Genomic DNA, 19,509 nt, shown 5'->3' on the forward strand with positions numbered 1-19,509 from the left:
GTTAAAATTACGAGACAGAAAAGGACATTATCTGCACCAATTTTGATGATGGCTGGAAGAGTTTTAAAAGGGAATAAAGAAGCAGAAGAACCTGCATATTATTACCCATTTTAACCTAACAGACATAAAGCATGCCACTCAACAGTTGCACGGTACACATTCTACTTAGTTGCACATGTGTTTGGTGTAGGCTATTGTCAGACACAAAGTCAATTTCAGCAAGTTTAAGAAGATTCAAACTGTATAAAGAATTTGACCATATAAAGCATATTTTGTCAAATAACCATCTGTTACTTCAAATAAACATCTGACAGTGCCCATTGCCATGAAAAAATATATGTTACTATGTAGAAATTAGGATTATGGGGAACAATGTCCTGCCACCAGCTTCTCTTCAGTTGAGCTGGATGGCAAAATTAATATGTGTAAGCTTTTAAAACAATGTCATATGCCAATATTTAGGAATAATGAATATTGTATTACTTGGTAAACCAACATCTTCCAAGTGTTGTTATTAAAAATCCATTTTAATTGAAAGGGTCCAGTTGATTTAATGTAGTAGTATAAAAAGTATTGATGAAGCTACCATTTGTCAAGTTCAGGTGTTATATCAAAGAAGTATAATCCTTGCCTAGAATGATATCAAAATCTTTATCTCGTTCACTCAAAAATAATGCCTGAAATCATATTAAATTTAGCCTGACAGCCTGACCATTATCCTATTTTACTACCAGCATGTGAGATCAAAGTTACAGCACATAGTTGAAAGGTTACATAGAGACTTTATGGGGTTGTGAGTTTGTTTATAAGAGAGGTGCAAATGGTTTTACAGCAACAGTGAGTAAGGAATAATGAAGAAGAATTGGTACATTTGAATTATGGTGCTAGGATGCACTGTTGGAAGAATAAACATCTGTGTTGCAAGATGTACAGCCAGAATCCCCCGTAGAAGTAACAACAAAGAGACTTTGTCTCGTTTACATTGGATGTATTATTAAGAGACTAGCGACTGGAAAAGAACATCATTCTTAGTCAACTAGAAAGCCACTGACTAAAAGGAAGACTGAGATAGTTAAAATTTATTATGCCAACCTGGCCAATAAACACATGTGGGGTTAATTGAAGGGCGGAGAGATAAATGGCTCGGTGATCCTCGCCTTTCTAGTTCTCGGGTCTCTTGCTTTCTGATGGCTGGACCAAGGCGCAGCTTCCTTAGCCAGTTCGCTGCTTTGGCTGGCAAGGCTCACTTCCTGCAAGACATTCCTGAGGAGAAGCCACATGGACCTGCCCCGATGCAGCTCTGGGTGCTGGAGCAGCCGCATGGAGACCCCTTACAGTGCTGAAATGCTTACATGTTCACTGACTTGGCTTTCCTCCTGCAGTCGGCATCATAGTGTGTGTTTAGTGAGATGGAGAAGGACTTTGTGGACTGGTGTTGGACTTATGAGCTTGGGCAGCACTGGGTTGGGCTATTCTCTTGATGTGCACTTACCCTTTACGTAAAACTCTCTTATACATGAGTTTCTGTGGATTTGTTTCTCTAAGGTACCAAGACTAAAACAAAGACCTTCAGTTAGAGGGCTTGACACAGGCTGCAACAATAGACTCAAACAAAGCAACGACTGTAAGGATGATACAAACCAGTTACTGTTTCTTTCTGTGGTACATTGGGTTTCTATGAGTCAGAACTGACTTGATAACACCTCACAGCAACCCCATTCCTGTAGATGGATCTAACATAACATAATCACATTCCATAATGTAATAAAATGTAATCTAATCCGTTTCCACAGTGAAATCTAATTTTATAGAATCAACTGAAGTTACAGTACTTCTGAGTTACATAAAAAAGCAGCATTGATAGAAACACACATTTACACATGGGAAAAGACAACTGTTATATGATAATTGTCTATAAGCCAAGAAGCAAAGTGTCCCCTAAACCAGCTAGAAGAACGGGATCAACATAGCCAAGCCCCTAATTTAGCCTCCAGAAAATAGGTGAGACCGGTTAAAAGCCACTCCTTGCTGGTCAGGTAGTCAAGTGTTGATGATAATGACAAGATAAAGCTGTACTTGATGTTTATTGGCCGTGAATAAACTCCTGGGAGAAGGGAGAGGTGGCATCACCAAGTGATGCGTCAGAGACCTTGAAGATAGAATCCTGAAATGCATTCCAGCTCTCTCATCCACTACTCCTCACCCTTGACTCAGTACTTACTTTCATACCTTAATTTTTCCATTTATAGAATCAGGCTAACAATATTACACATATCCTGGGATTAAAATAGGGTTGATGAGAGGCACCTGACCCTAATTTAGATATCTAGTTAGGATGGTCACTGATTTTTACAAGTAGGACTTTAGCCTGGTTTCAATCAAAGGAGAAGTGGCCAAAGATAGGCAATTCCAATTACCAAGAAGAGTAGACAGAAGCAAGGACTGTAAGGGCAGAGGAGATGTAGCTGGATGGAGTGAGTAGCAAATGGTAGTGAAGAAGGGAGCGGAACACACCTTTCTCAGAGAGAACTGAAAATGAGGCTACTGACACAGTCACATGATGAGATGGGGAGATAAGAAAATCCATATCCAACTGCGCAGGGTTCTCAGATAATTTCAGAGAGTTGGGGGCAGGGAATCACTCAGACACTCTAGAAGAATAGAGGCGCTTGAGTTCCTGGGAGTCTCTGAGGAATCTCCAGGAGTCAGCAAAGGCTTGGCCAGATGGTAGTAAAATGCCCTCCTCTCACTCACCTGCACAAACATCCTCTGAACCTGGTGATTGCTCTCCCAAAGCTCATCATTTTCCAGAGGAAAAACAAAGAACAGGTAAAGGCACTGTAGGAGCAGGGCTGGGAGTCTGGATGCAGCAATGCGGCCCAGGGTCTCCTGGAAGGGAAGATGAGACATGACCTGAGGACAATGCACATCACACAGGTGTCTGCTCAGAGGGCATCAGAACTTACTTTACTTTACTATCCCTCTCGGGATGTCACACTGAAATAGAGAGCATTACACTACCTCACTTGTGGTGGTGGTGAAAGTTAGCTTATCTATCATGAAATAGAGGTAATAATTATAAGTACACTCAGAGCTAACCACTACCTTCTCTTACTGCTTTGAAAAGCAAGTCCCTCTATTGTTCTCTCACCACTGAGAATGAAAATAGTCTTTCCCCATAGGCAGCAGACTTGTCCTATTTCAAGTCATTGTTTCTGACAGGTGTTCTGACAGTTTATGTCAAGTAGAAGTCAGTTTGTCACTTGGTCAACCTCAGGTATCAGCATCCAACCTCTTTCTGCAGTAAATAGGCACCAAAAAAAAATAAATCAATCACTATTGACAGGAACAGGGAAACTCACCTGACCGGTCTTACTAATGAGTTCCAGCCAATTAGGGACCACTGCTTGGGTCCAGCCAACCAGAGACAACCCTTCTTTTCAGAAAGAAAACGAAATCCAGGCCTGAACTCAGTGGCCCCTGCCCAACATATAAGGTCACTACTCTTGCCCTTTTGGTAGTATAGACCCATTGGGGGCCTGTACCCAGCATATTCTGACTTTACTGGTTAATACTGTTCCTTGGTTGTCTGTGTTGCCACCACAGCACCTCACCATCTGAGAAGGCGGCACCAGGATCCCGATCCACTGCAAAAGGGATCCCAGTACCCCTAGCACTATGATTCCTTACAATAACGGGGATATTAGGATTAGTATCCTATTGTGTCTATTATTTTCTCCAGCTCTAAAGTAAATAACACAGCTGAGTTTCAGATAGATAAAACAACCAAAATTTAAGGAATTGAAGCTGAGAATTGGAATAAGAAGATAAAAATTTAAAAACAAACAAATAAATAAGTTTTATGGAAAAAAGAGAAACCCTCAGGACATGCAATTATTGTGACATCCCCTTGCATAAAGATGATCAAGGTCCAGGACAGAGACCGTGAACTTACCGAATCTGTGCCTGTGAGCACATATACAGACTTCAGAAGCAGGTAACCATCCTGGTCCATATCCCCCTTCCACTGCAGCAATTTTCCAGTCACTACCCGTGCTTGCTCTGTTAAGAGTGTAGGAAATGAAGAAAGTGGGACTAACAAGTGCAGTGGGACCTGCCACTCAGTTCCCCATCTACCCAGGAGCTTCCCTGCCCTTCAGATATATATGTCTTAGCAACTTTATGGGAACACTACCCCCTGCCCATTCCATACCCAACATCACATGAATTTACAGAGAATATTTCACATTCTGCCAGTTTGAACTCATTAAAGGACCATCTCTATCATGTTTAGCAACTCTCAGTAAAAGGCTATTGCCAAATGAACGAGAACAAATTCCTCGGATATTGGACTTCTTCCGACTCAGAAGGTTTTCCTGCTGCTTGCACTGCACAGCTCCTCACGTCTATACGTTCAGAAATCAGACTTTGCTAACTTGTTCTGCCCTTGACATTCCTCCATACTAGTCCTGCTTATCCTCCAAGGACTGTTTCAAAGAGTAGGAAATGCAAGTTAGGAGACTCCATGGCTGATAATATATTTTGGTCTTTGTCTACTTCCTACCATGCTAACTATGATCAACCAGGCAGCTCTCTTCCTTATGCAAAAAAACAAAAAAAGCCTACTCCTGTCCTGTGTGGGTGTGCCAACCAGGAGACAGGTTAGATCAAAGCAGAGTCCTACTCCAGGAGCAGCTGAAACCTCATCCTCCCAAAGCCTTTTCCTTCATCCCCAGCTCTAGAATTAAGATCCACTCAGTGATGGAATTTGTTCATTGGAAAGTACTACTCCATAAAATTTCACAGGAAAGCAGAGAGAGTTAGCTAGAAGACTGACTGGGCCTCCAAAGCTAACCAATACACTAATTTGCCCTCCAGAAACTCTTTTCTAGCACCAGTGTTCACTAACCTGCAGGTTTTCCAGCAAGGGCCATCTGTATCTCTTGGGCCAGGTGGTCAGACACATCTTCTGCCAGCATTTGAATACTGGGAAAGCAGATGATCCCCACGGAGTGCTTCCAGGCCTAAAGGGCAGCAAAAAAGTGAGCTCATGAAAATGTTGGCCAAAGAATCAATGCTGCCCAAACCATTAGGTTTCTTCCTCTTCCTCGTACACATTAAAAAGGACACAAATTGATCCAGCCTTCCTTTCAACTCTATGCCAGCGCCTTTGAAGTCTTTCACTTTCTATTGAGCTCCAGATCCCGATGTCTAATTCCTCACAAAGTATCTGCCACAAACACACACATTTGAAATGTAAAATACATATAATCTAATCCACTGCCTTCTCCCCCAAGACCACTGTATCGTCCCCCTATACCATGCACCCATGAACAGCTTCACTAGGCAGCATTAATTCCAAAAATGCTTCTATTCTCCAGGTCTCTGTCTCCCTTACCTTCCTTACCCTATTGATGGGTAAGTCTGAGAATTCTTCAACAGTTCCCAAATTATGTGAAAATATCTTCCTCTATTTGAGTCACCTGAATATTTCATTTGGACAAATATTTTAAAGGTGATTATAAAGTAAAGTGTGAACTTTTTAGTAAGTATTTCTAATACATATTCCTAAATTGTGCTCCAAAAGAAAAAAAATTACCAGATGGCACTCCTGTAGACTCTATGAGAGAATTCTGGTTTACTGCATCACAGTTACACAGAATCTGCTCCTGCCATTCTTCCTGACCTTTGCCAATCAGAGAGAGTAAAAGAGTTGCATCTTCTTTGATTATTAGGCTAAGCAGGTTATTTTTATACTTCATGAATTAACTGAGTTATTTTCTTCTTCCATTTTAATTAGCCTATCGATCTATTAGGTTTTTCACTATTATTGATTTATAAAATATGAATGTTAACTCTTGGGCAATTATCCTTATATCCAGTTTGCCAGTTTTTTGTTGTTTTTGTTTTAAATCATTTTATTGGGGGATCATCCAACTCTTATCACAATCCACGCATACATCCATTGTGTGTCAAGCACATTTGTACATTTGTTGCCTTAATCATTGTCAAAACATTTGCTTTCTACTTGAGCCCTTGGTATCAGCTCCTCATTTTCCCCTCCCTCCGTGCTTCCCATAATAATTTATAAATTATTATTATTTTGTCATATCTTACAATGCCCTACATTTCCCTTCACCCTCTTCCCTGTTGTCCATCCCCCAGGAAGGAGGTGACATGTAGATCCTTATAAGTGGTTTCCCCTTTCTACCCAACCTTCCCTCTACCCTCCGCTATCGCCACTCTCACCACTGATCCTGAAGGGATCATCTGTCCTGGATTTCTGGTGTTTCTGGTTCCTATCTGAACTAGTGTACATCCTCTGGTCTAGCCGGATTTATAAGGTAGAACTGGGATCATGATAGTGGGGGGGGCGAGCATATAAGAACTAGAGGAAGGTCATATGTTTCATCGTTGCTACACTGCACCCTGACTGGCTCATCTCCTCCCCACAACCCTACTGTAAGGGGATGTCCAGTTGCCTACAGATGGGCTTCGGGTCCCAAATCTGCACCCCCACCTCATTTACAATGATATTATTTTTTGTTCTTTGATGCCTGATACCTTATCCCTTCGATACCTCGTGGTCACACAGGCTTGGTGTGCTTCTTCCATGTGGGCTTTGTTGCTTTTCAGCTAGTTGGGTACTTGTTTACCTTTAAGCCTTCAAGACCCTAGATGCTATATCTTTTGATAGCCCGGCACCATTAGCTTTCTTCACATTTGCTTATGCACACATTTGTCTTCTGCGATCTTATCGGGAAGGTGGGCACACAATGATATGATTTTTTGTTCTTTGATGCCTGATAACTGATTCCTTCGACATCTCATGATCACACAGGCTGGTGTGCTTCTTCCATGTGGACTTTGTTGCTTCTGAGTTAGATGGCCACTTGTTTACCTTCAAACCTTTAAGATCCCAGACACTATTGCTAACATTGTGCAAACTACATGAAGGTTACTTTTACTGGCCTGCCATCTATTCACTCTTATTACAGCTATGTTAAATAATATTAATTATAATATAAAACCCAGATATTTATTTTTTAAACTCTCTGATTTCTTTCATCTAGAAAAAGTGAGGAAGGCATCATCAAAATCCCAAAGAAATAATTTCTACTGTTGTCTTAATGCAAATAATATAGTTGTTAGAAAATAAAACATTTAGAAAATGTTTCTATATTAAAATATATTATAAACCAAGTGAAAAAGCAAGTCACTGATTTGGGAAAAAATACATGTACAATGTATAAACTGACAAAAGCTAGTTATTTCTAAATGGATTCTTTTTAAAGCAGGGCGGCAAATAAACTGGTAGAAAAAACAGACAGACAGACATACCAGGAAAAGAAAAAGGTGGGGATCGGGAAAAGGAAACCAAGAGGCAATTTCTAGCAAAATTTTTAAAAATTCACAAATAATTAGGAAAATGCAAACTAAATTACAATGAGATATTTTTTAGTGTTCACTAAACCAAAGATAGAAGGTGGTGAGAGATCACAAGAACTGTTTGATTGATAAAGTATCTCTTGGAAGAATCTTCATGAAGAAGAGTTTAGCATACCCCCAGAAAAAAAGAGGCACTGTCTATTTTATGTGTCATATTAATTAGGCTATAGTGTCCAGTTGTTAGCCAAATATTAGACTAAATGTTATTGTAAAAGTATTTGCATACTATTAATATTAAAATAAATTAACCTTAAGTAATACAGATTACAATCCACAATGTTGATGGACTTCATCCAATTAGTTTAAGACCATAAAGAGCAAAAACTGAGATTTCTGGAGAGTAAAAAAGATTCTACCTCAAGATTGTAATATAAGAATCTGGACAGAATCTTCATCCTGTCACCGAACCTACAGAGTTAGGATTTGACAGTCCCTGCAATCTTATGCAGTCAATTTCAAACTAACTCTCTCTCCCTCCGGCCTCCACCCCCACCTCTACACACTACAGAGCTTCAAATCTATGATCCTTTTATTCTACCCACCTACTGTGTGAGCCGGGGTAGACTGAGAAACAAACTTATAGAGACATTCAAGCAGATGAATTTGAAAAATGTTTCCAAGAATGGAATTTCAATTTTGACAAATATATTAAGTGTAATGGAGAGTACTTTGAAGGTGATAAGTTTGTTTAAAAAAAGTTAAATACATAGCTTTGAAAAAATAATTCCAGGTTTTTGGGGTACCCCCTTTTATATATGTACACACACACATACACACAATATACTGGTTCTGTTCCTCTGGAGAATCTAGGTATGTAACCCGACAGCCACTGAGTCCATGCTGACTGATAGAGACCCCCTGTGGGTTTCCAGGACTATAACTGTTTAAAGGAATAGAAAGCCAGTCTTTCTCCTGCAGAGCTGCTGGTGGCTTTGAACTGCTGCCCATGTCCAGCTCAACTTGTAACCACTGTTCCACAGGGCTCCAGGCACATACCCTACACCCAAGAAATTCCAATTTAAAATATACTCACTGGAGAAATTGTATTTACAGGGGAAACCTTCATGCAGCATTATTTGTGACTGTGAAAATCTAGAAAGCACTAAATATAAATACTTAATATTTATCCACTGGGCAACGTGTAGATGAGCTGTGATGCAATTGTGTGTTTGAATAGCATATAAAACACTGACTGAGGAAATGATTGGGGTAGGGAATGTATGGATGTGCTTTATACAATTGATGTATGTATATGTATGGATTGTGGTAAGAGTTGTATGAGTCCCTAATAAAATGTAAAAGAAGAAAAGAGAAAAAAATGATTAGGGCAAAGACTGTACAGATGTGCTCTATACAATTGATGTATGTATATGCATGAACTGTGAAAAGAATTGTATGAGCCCCAATAAATTGTTAAAATTAAAAAAAAAAAACACTGACTGAGGAATGCCATAGAAGGGTGGAAGCATTTGAGCTGTGGTGGTGGGAAATAATGAAAGTGCTGTGGACTGCTGCAAGGACAAGGGACCTGTGCTGAAAGCAGGAAGGTGAGAGTGCTCCTTAAAGGCAAGGTGGCAAGACATCGTCTCATGTGCTTTGGACATATTGTCAGGAGGGAGCAGTCCCTGGAGAAGGACATCATATTCGGTAAAGTGGAGGGTCAGCGAATAAGAGGAAGGCCCTCAATGAGAGAGATTGACGCAGTGACTGCATCAGTGGACTCAGTGGGCGCAGGACCATGCAGAGTTTCCTTCAGTTGTGCATAGGGTCACTATGAGTTGGAGTTGACTGGATGACACGAAACCACAACGTAAAAAGCTGAAAAAGAGATAGTGCACATGAAACAATATAATATACCCTAGAAATTGAATTTTAAGTAGAAAAGGTAATTTACAAAACCATTATAGGATTCCACGGAAATGTTGAAATTATTTATACATATCATTTTTATTTATGGGTATTATTACTTATGAGTGGTAGTAGTATATAACACAGAGCTGAGAAAAATAAAAAGCCTTCCCCTAGACTTCTGTTCGCTAAAGTCACCAGCTTTGAGTATTTCTGTTCCTGGAAACCAGCTTTCACCCGAAACTTCAATCTTTGGAAGAAAATGTCCTTCTGATCTGATATTTCGATCTTAAGATTATTTCCCTCCCCAGGACTGAGAGCTCCACTGTAATATTTTAAAAACAAATTCTGGAGCCTCTCCTGCACTGCCAAACCCCTCAAAGACCAATTTGCAGGCAGTTGACTCAGAATCATTGACACAGTCTCCCGAGCAGTGGGACTTCACGAGCCACTCCACAATAAAGCAAATTGGGCCACTGTGAGTTGAACAGTAATTGTATACTGAGCAAATCTCCCACCACTCAGGTCCCTTCCTGCAACGCAATGGGCACTTATGGAGGCAGCATTACGGCTTTCAGGCCACCAGGGTGCCATTTGATACACAGAGGCAATCTTTTACGGAATGGTACCTTGGAGACCCCAAAGAGTTAAGGCAACTTCCAAAAGGACCTAATTTTGTCCCAGAGTGGGGCTTGCATGCTGGGAGATTATTGTTCAATATTTTAAAAAATTATTTACTAAAATTATCTAAGCTGTACCACAATGCCTGGTGGCTGTCCCCTCACATGGAAAGAACGAAGAGAAAAGTATGCTTCTGGTCTCCAAAGGAAAATTAGGCATGACAAAGGCTTCTGTGGAGAAGGGCTGAAAAACTTGGCTTTTGTATAACACAAGTACCTGCTTGGCTCTCGCGTGTGATGTCAAAGCCTCTTTTTGTGTGTCAGCTCTGTATATATATTTCTGCAATCCATAAATAATAAACAAGATCATTTCAAAATTGTTGTGGAATCGTACTGTTTATGAAACTTGCTTTTTCTACTTAAAATTCAATTTCTACGATTTATGATATTGTTTCATGCAGCTCTATCTCTTTTTAAAGTTTTCTATAGTTTTTAAGTGTATATTCAGTTATTCCACTATTACAAAATTTAAGGATTTTGTCTTTAACTGAGCTCAAAACATTTCAGACTTTATATGGAACTCCTTGCTAACGTGGCCCTTCCTTTTGTAAATTAAAAATAACAAGTGGTATATCAGTGATTTGAAAAAACAACAAAAATGTTTCCACAAAATGAGAATAAACCATGTTTCAAATTCCAGTCAAAGGTGGGTTAAAATCTGGGGTAGACAAGAATTGGTATTGACCCTCGCTGTCTTCTTGGGGCACAGCCTTGAATACAGTCATTGATCACCTTTGTTTAGGAGTCCCTGGGTAGTCCACCTTGAGAAAGATAAGGCTTTCTATTCCCTTAAAGAGTTACTGTCTCAGAAAGCCATCGAGTCAATTCTACCTGTCCTACACAGGGTCACTACGAGTCAGAATCAGCTCAGTGGCAATCAATGAGTGAGTTAGGGACCGAGTGAGTGAGTGAGTGAGTGAGTGGACTGACTAATTGAATGAATGAGTGACTGACAGTGATGAGTGACCGAGTGGCCAAACAGTTAAAATGCTTGGCTGCTAACAAAATATGGAAGGTTCAAATCCAACCAGTGGCACCTTGGAAGACAAGTTTACTCATACTTCCAAAAAAAAAAATCAGCTACTAAAATCCCTATGAAACACATTTTTCCTCTGACACATAAAGAATTGGAATCAACTCAATGGAAACGGGTATCTTTATTAAATTGAAATTGACTCACATTTGATTTTCATGAGAATAATTGGCTGATGCAATGCTGTGAATGCTACACCACTGAATGAGCAGTTAAGAAAGCCTACCTGAACGTACACAAACACACACACACACACGCACACATCAAGTACAAACAATCTAGTATTCTTATCCTTTAACACTAGGGAATGGGAGGATTTTTAGTCATGTTTCAAATTCCAAATCAATGGGGGTTAAAATTAGGGGTAGATGAGAATTGGTATCTGTCTTCCCTGTCCTCTTGGGGCACCGTACCAAGCCACCTCCCAACAACCAACTCACTGCCAGAGCATCAGTACTGACCCACAGTGCCCCTGTAGGACAGGGTAGAACTGTCCCTGTGAGTATCACAGACTGCGATTGTTTACAAGAGTAGAAAGCCCCATCTTTCTCCCTCCAAGCTGCCGGTAGTTTTGAACATCAACCTTGCAAATCACAGCCCAATGTGCAATCACAGCAGTGATTTCTATTTCTCAGGTATCTGAAATTTGGGCAGCACTCAACACAGACAACTTTTCTCTTCTTCATTCCCCTCAACTGGGGCAACTTTACTTTTTCTTTATGGTAACTCAACTCATGTGGCTGGTAAGTTGATTCTGACTCCAGGTAACTCGTACAAGTTCAAGGTCAAGTGCCTGGGTTCCTCTCCCCATAGGCATCAACATGTATATGTTGAGGCTTCCTTATAACAACCGGGTACTAAAAGTTTTACAAGTGAAAGGTAGAGGAAGTCTGATTCTCTTTCGGTTGGGACCTAGAAACTGGCTGAATCCATTAGCCACGAGTCACACATCCATTCAGATTCAAGGAGGGAGGGAAGGGATATATACTTGGAATCCTCTGGAAAGGAATATTTTGAACAGAGTTGAACTCTCCCTAATATATTACAGTTAAGATCCCCCCGCCATCTGTTCCACTTCCCAGGTTGGTTGTGCCGATCCAGGAGGGATTTTGTACAACTTACAAGGAATTTTCTACTTTACTACCTGTTTATCTTGAACTACAGATTCAAACGCTTAGTTGCTAACTGAAAACTGCCTTAAAAGAAGGGCCTAAAAGTTAACTTTTGACTAAAAACATAGTTCTCTGACACATATGGAGTTGCCAGGAATTGGAGTTGATTTGATAGCAACTGATTTGGTTTCTTGAACAACTATTTCCAGAATGGTGGATGCTCCTGTGCAACAAGAGTATCGAGCTCATTCTCATTCCTTGTCCAGACTTGATGGGCATCCAGGGTGCAAACACAGAAGATACGGGTGCTGTACAAAAGTGTGGTGACGAAAGTAGGTGGTGCAGGGCTATCAGATACAACAGCACCTGGAATCTTCAAAGCTTGTTTCCAAACAAGTAGTCATCCAAGTGAGATGTCAACTAAGTCTACGTGGAAGAAGCACACCAACATCTGTGACCCAAGGATTGTAAATTAAATAATCCAAATCCAAAGGAGGGAATAGTATCAGAGTTTAAATTGCGAGATTGCAGTTTTCAGGAGGGTGTGGATGACAGTGGAAGTCCAAGATACTTTTGCAAGATCTACACAGGAAATGAGTCTCTGAGGATTTCACACCAACCATAATTGATGGATGGGAATAAACTGGTTATCAAACAGAGAATATTGGATAGATGACTAAAGGCCATCAAAATGATAAACATGACTTGTATGGTTAAAACCTTGCCACTTTAACCCCCTTTGATACACTTTGAGCCTGATCTGCTTTTCATTTATTTTCTGGGTTTGTTTTCATATTAGGGTTTATCTTTGATATATTGTCATTTTAAATAGTCTTCTTGAATCATTGTTATGTGCTTTTGTGATTTTCTGGTATCTGAAACCCAGGATTGATGAACCCGTAGAGACAACAAGTAGAATAAAAGTTCTTGGGGAGGTGGGGCGGGGGACGGGGAGCCAATATCAAAGAGTTCAGGAAGGAAGAAAATGTTTGAAACTGGTAGCAATTCTACATTAGTGTTTGATGTGACTGAAATATGGAATGATATGCTGTCTGGATTAGCTCCTGATAAAATGGTTGGGGGGAAACTACAACCTCTGAGCACCCAGTTGAGAAGTTTACTGGGAAGCTCATTGGGTTGCTAAGCAGGAGGTCAGCAGTTGGAAACCACCAGCTCCTCTGAGGGAGACAGATGAGATCTTGTTTTCCTATAAAGATGTGTAGTCTCAGAAACAGTTCCACTCTATCCTACAGTACCCTGTGCTTTGGAATCGACTTGCTGGCAGTAGTTTGGGGTTTGGGCTATCGGCCAGTTAAGGATTCCTGGTAGTGCAGTGATTAAGCACTTGGCTGCCAGATGAAAGATCCCAATGGCAGCGAGGGTGTGAATTTTTGAGCACTGCCTTACTCTGACATTTATGGGGGTGCATTTGCCAAAATCAAGGACAGCCAGTGGTAGTGGTGACCCCTGTGAAAACAAAGTTCCAGCTTCCTCTTTCCCAAGTTCAGTTCCACCCCCAACTCAAATTACAGAGCCTAAAGACTCTGGCTTCTGGCAGTTTACTAGTTATAACTTAATAGAATCAGCAGAACTACTGACTTCCAGGATTACGGAAAGAATATAAAGCTTACGAAAATATTTTATTTCTAAATAATTCATCAGAGGCAGGCTTTCAGGATGCTAAGATTAGTAGATGGTGTCAGCAGTTAGGGGAAATTCAGCAATGAGTTCCAAATATATAGGCACACATACAGTCAGTGTTCTGGAGGCTGATTGCAAAACACCAAAGTAGTCCTCCCTCACAGTAGTCAGAAAAGTATAATTGATCCCACTTTCCATAAGGAAACTGAGGCTTACCAGTACTTAGCAATATGCTTCACAAAACACAGCTGAAAAGTGATGGAGCCAGAACCTGGGCCCTGTCCTGGTTGACTTGGTGTTCAACCCCAGGAGCAGAGCACTGCCCGTTGCTAGCACATGGGGCTGGGAAGCCATGCAAGATTCAGTTCTAACTTATTATTGCTACGGATTTGACTCTCGCTCATAGCAATGTCATCAGAGGAGAAAGGTGTTGCAGTATGTTGTCAATGACTGCGTTTCTGGAATTAGCTAATCAGACAGCTCTGCCCGGGCTCCTCTCAATAAAGGTGAGCCTCCATCTGTTCTAACAGAAACTGCTAGTTTGGGGACACTAGTCTCAACGTTATTAAGTGAGATTAAAAAAAAATAAGTGAAGTGGGGTGGGTGAGAGGTATGAAGGAATAGGGGCCATGGTAAAATGAAAAAACCCAAGGCCATTCTTCATGTGAGTAGACTCCCTGCCATATCCATCCAGGGATTACCTTGAATGGTATTAACCATATCTACCAAAACTGTCAACAAATTCAAATTTGAATCAACAAATCAAATTCAACAAATTCAAATTTTGTGTGAGAACTTAACGTTTCTTATTCATTTTTAACCTCTGCAAGCTGACAACGTATCAGAGGAGAACCACTTACAGTAAGACCCCAAACTACTGGATCAACACTCTGGCTATTGGAGCTAGTGGCAGTAAAATTGTAAAAGGTGGTCTTACAGAGTAGTATCAGAGTAGTTTGATTCTTGATGCTTTTTGATAGCCTTTGATCTGGTCCAGGATTTAGCAAACTTTTGAGTTGGAAGAGCTAAGGAGAGCCAAGCCCTAACTCTTGGGCACAGACCTGTCTTAAAAACCAGAGCAGCCCAGAAGGGAACGATAGAGTTCAGGGCCAGCCACTCAGCAGTAAATTGCAATGAACATTTGGGGCCCACTCAGATTGTTCCTCCCATAAGGCACTTGGGTGAGCCTGAGCCACCTCCTAGAAGCTGTGGTTGGATAAGGGTAAGGATAGGGATGAGAAATCTGAGTTACCTCTCCTAATCTGTCTCTTCTGTGTCCCAGTTGTGAAATGAGGTGGCTGGTAGTATAAGAAACATTGATGAAAATAATGAATTGATGGAAGGTAAATTACCTGAGTGATATAAATGGTTAACACACTTGGTTGATGGTTTGTCTACCCAGAAACATTTCAGAAGCAAGTCCTGATGGTGTACTTCCTCCACAAAAATCAGCCACTGAAACATACATAACACTGTTCTACTCTGACACATGTGGGTTGCCATGGATGCAAATCAATTCCATGGCAAGACCAACAATCATTAAAAAAATTAAGTTTTCATAAAATATACAATTTTAGCTCTACAGCTCCACTTTAATATATTCAAATTCACAAACAAAGAGCTCTATTCCAAGACAAGAGAGAGAGACTCTCACACACCCATGCTTCCCATAGCTGCCACGAGCTCCAATAGCCAGAGTGTGAATCTGGTAGATTAGTGGTCTTAAGTGTGCCATGACCAATAAAGAGAATGTTGATTCTAGTGACTCCCTGCTGATTAGGTCTCACTCTGCATTCTTTGCACAATTCCATGCAAATGTTTGTGGTGTTCCCAGTCTTTAGCATTGACTTCCCTGAGTCTGAGAGTGCCAGCAATTTTGAGAGCAGTTCTTGGGGTTGCCAACAGGTAAAATATTCAACAGCTAACAGAAAGAATGGAAGTTCAAGTCCACCTAGTCGTGCCATGGTTTGGCTTTTTAAGGCCTGATGATCAAATTCCAAAGATAAGCCATTAAAAATGCTACTCTGCAGGAGTAGACAACCTCATCTCCCTCCAGAGAAACAGCTGAGGGAATTGAAATGCGTATGTTGTGGTTGGCAGTCCAATGCCTGTGGTGAGAGTGGCGATATTGGGAGGGTGGAGGGAAGGTGAGGGAGAAAGGGGGAACAGATGACAAGGTCTACATGTAACCTCCTCCCTGGGGGACAGACAGCAGAGAACTGGGTGAGGGAGACGTCGGATGGTGTAAGATATGATAAAATAATAATTATTTATAAATTATCAAGGTTTCAGGGGAGGGGGGATGAGGAAGGGAGGGGAAAAATGAGGAGCTGATACCAAGGGCTCAAGCAGAGAGCAGGTGTTTTGAGAATGTTGATGGCAACATACGTACGAATGTGATGGACAGAAATGATGTATGTACGGATTGTGAAAACAGTTGTATGAGCCCCTAATAAAATGATTTTTAAAATTCTACTCTGATAATTATGGAGTTATCATGACTTGAAGTCAACTCCACAAGAACTACTTTTAGTAATCCCAGCGGCTCCTGTGTTAGAACACGTAGTCCTTCTTAGCTCTCAAAGAACCTGATCTTTCTATTTTAGCTCCCAAGTTGAGTGATATTCAATAGTCGAATTTTTTACTAAAAATGTTTAACTAAAGAGAAACTATTATTAGGAGCCAACCGACTATCGTTGCCCAGCACCCTGCTGCCCTGGAGGAGGAGCCTTGCCTGCCATCTTTATTAAATGGCACAACCTCTCCTCCAAGGAACCAATCAAATGGTACTTTGGATGGCAGTAAAGCCACCAAATTCAACTTCCAGTTTATGCCATAAGTGGCCCCTCCCTAACCCCCAAGAACTGCATTGCTATCTTAAAAATCAGAATACCAACCTTTAGGAACAGGGAGAGAAGATTCAGCAGACTCTTCTGGCGTTCATAAGGTGTCCCGAAAGCCACCTGCTTATATTCTAGAAATTTCTCTTCTACCACCTCCCAGAGAGCATTGGGGCCGGTGGATTGCCCTCCGTGTGGGGAATCAAGCTGCTCAAAATCAGACTGATCATCACTGTTGGAAGCTGACCCCTGTGACTTGCGCCCAGTCTTCACAGTGTCTTCTGATTCCATGCCTTGGAAAAGCAGACCGGGTTTCAGAGATCGGCACGGCAATGAGTTCTGTCACACACTTTCTGACGAGCTTAGGTGTCAGGAGACACTACTAATTCAGTGCAGTTCCTATTGAAGCTGGTTCCTCTAAGAATCTGAAACAAGTGAAAATGAGGAAGGCTTTTTTTAAATTCTGATTTCGCTATGACTAACATATTGACACAATATGTGTCAGCCACTGTCCCCTGCTCCTTATACAGACTTACGGTTACAAAAAGGGATGAGTTCCTCATGTTCTTTATATAAGTGAAGAAACCAACCAGGGCAAAACAATTAGGCAGCTTGAAGTTGAGGTGAAATGCAACCATTGGCCTCAAAGCCTATTTGTTCATCTTAAAGATCTGATGTCGTTTCTCTTTCCAAAAAAATGAGTAAGTAGAAGAGAAGTGTGTACTATTTCCCCAGTATTTATAGAAGCATGGGGTTCTGCATCTTAAATCACAACTTCCTCCTACCACGTTTGCAATGACGCTTGCTTGTTTTTACAGTCTCAGTATTTTTTAGTTCACTCTCAGTATCGTTCAGACTTTATCCCCCAAAAGACCCTTTAAACCTTCAAGCTAAGGTAAAGGAACCCTTCAGTAAGTGCACACAGGCAACATGTGCAGGAGCATAGAAACTCAGGGCACACGACAAATAGAATACAAAGTTACAGGAATTAAAGGTCTTTGCCAGCAAGATCATCTTGGGAACACTCCTTCGTCTCTTTGACTTTACGGTTGTCAAACTCTTGGTTGGTTTGTTGTTTGTTTTTCAGAAGTTAAGTGGAGGAAGCTCCAACGAGACTTCAGAATGCCTTGCAGCCTACTAGAAGCTGCCTCTAACCACAGGGTTCCCATGTGATGTGGCTATCAGCTCTGTATTCTGGGCAACACATGATCATCACAGGGCAGCAGCCAGTTGGACAGATACACAGAACAAGGTTCATCAGAGTTATGCTCTTGGCAACTGTGTTGAGAAAATACATCAGGCTTTATTTTTGGTGCAGAGCACACATTACTTGCAAGCTCTGATTAAGAGTTAGCTCAAAGTCACACATACTGGCCAACCAAACATTTTCATACTTGATGGCTCTTCTGTCACACACACTTCTATTCTCAGAACTCATTTTCTTATCACAAAAACCATGTACAATCATGGTCAAAAATTGGGAAGAAGCAAATTATTAAGAAGAATATTAAAATTGCTCGTAAGCCCACACCTAGAAATTAACAGTTGCTATTTCAGTATAGGCCTATTCAGTCCAGATTTTTATTCTTGAATATAGCTTTCAATAAAATATAACCATAATACTACTTAACTAATTTTTTATCTACACTTGAGTTTTGTTGATCAATTGCCTGGCTAGTGAGTTGACTGAGGGCTTGTTGGTTTATTTTTTTTCTTTGGGAAAATGGATCTTGTATGCAGACAGTCAAGTTCTTTACACTAAACAATGAGAGAACAATCTCTTTACCTCCTTGTGCAGGGACCCTCCCTGGATTTGGTTATGTATTCATTTAACCTCTTGGGTAGCCATTGTCTATTTCATACCCTTCTTCCCCACCTGCTATACCACAAGCTAATGTCCCAAATTGGTTGTTACATTTAGTATCTATCATTTCATTGTTGAGATAGTTAAAGTTTATTGTGCCAACCTGGCCGATAAACACATGTGGGGTTAATTGAAGAGCAGAGTGATAGGGCTCGGTGAGTTTCGCCTTTCTAGTTCTCGGGTCTCTTGCTTTCTAATGGTCGGACCAGGGTGCAGCCACCTTAGCCAGTTCCCTGATTCCATTGGCAAGGCTCACTTCCTGCAAGACATTCCTGAGGGGAAGCCACATGGACCTACCCCGATGCAGCCCTGGGTGCTGGAGCAGCCGTGGGGAGACCCCTGCCAGCGCTGAGATGCTTACACATTAACTGACTCAGTTTTCCTCCTTCAGTTGGCATCACTGTGTGTGTGTTTTGGGACATGGAGGAGGACTTTGTGGATTGGTGTAGGACATATGGGCTAATGTTGAACTTGTAGGCTTGGACAGCACTGGGTTGGGATGTTCACTTTATATGAAACTCTCTCTTATACATATGAGTTTCTGTGGATTTGTTTCTCTAAAGCACCCAGTAAAGACACAATATGCATGGATCCTTCTCAAATGTGAGATAATATGTAAGATTTCTACATGTGGACCTTATTTAATGACTGAGTGATTGGTGCTACAGACCTTTTCCTACAGCTTTCCTTTTCTCCTTCTGCATTATGTTTTGGTCTTTACAATGAACCTCTATATTTGTCAAATTCATTCTTCTAACTGTTACACAAGTACTCCGAGTGGGTGTCTACATACTTGTTTTACCCATGACTTCTGGTTAATAATCACAATGCTGTGTTGGCATCCCTAAAGGTATAGGGCTGCATGATGCTAACTCTGGGTGTATCCACAGGAGCTGAGTGTGACCTCCAGAAGGTAAGCTCAAGATGATAGTGATCCTGCAGAGCCCGTGAGGGCTCAGTAACCACATAGCCACCATGCTCAGGCATGACCCAGCTTTTTAGGTTTTGCCAAACTAGTTGGAGTTGCATGATCCCTCAGTGT

The 19,509-nt window shown here is 41.1% G+C and overlaps 1 protein-coding gene across 1 annotated transcript in view; it reads right to left on the reverse strand.

Moving 5' to 3' along the window:
* The window catches only part of WDFY4 (WDFY family member 4), a 388,818-nt gene extending 371,924 nt beyond the window's left edge, over positions 1 to 16,894 (reverse strand). Inside the window, exons 1-4 of the mRNA XM_075527922.1 lie at positions 16,661 to 16,894; positions 4,910 to 5,024; positions 3,956 to 4,062; positions 2,755 to 2,889 (exon numbers count right to left, since the gene is read on the reverse strand). Of these exons, the coding sequence (XP_075384037.1) occupies positions 2,755 to 2,889; positions 3,956 to 4,062; positions 4,910 to 5,024; positions 16,661 to 16,894 (591 nt within the window). The remainder of the gene's footprint in view (positions 1 to 2,754; positions 2,890 to 3,955; positions 4,063 to 4,909; positions 5,025 to 16,660) is intronic.
* Positions 16,895 to 19,509: the final 2,615 nt, after the last annotated feature.

This window comes from Tenrec ecaudatus, chromosome 12 (assembly GCF_050624435.1).
Source record: "Tenrec ecaudatus isolate mTenEca1 chromosome 12, mTenEca1.hap1, whole genome shotgun sequence".
Lineage (NCBI taxonomy): Eukaryota > Metazoa > Chordata > Mammalia > Afrosoricida > Tenrecidae > Tenrec > Tenrec ecaudatus.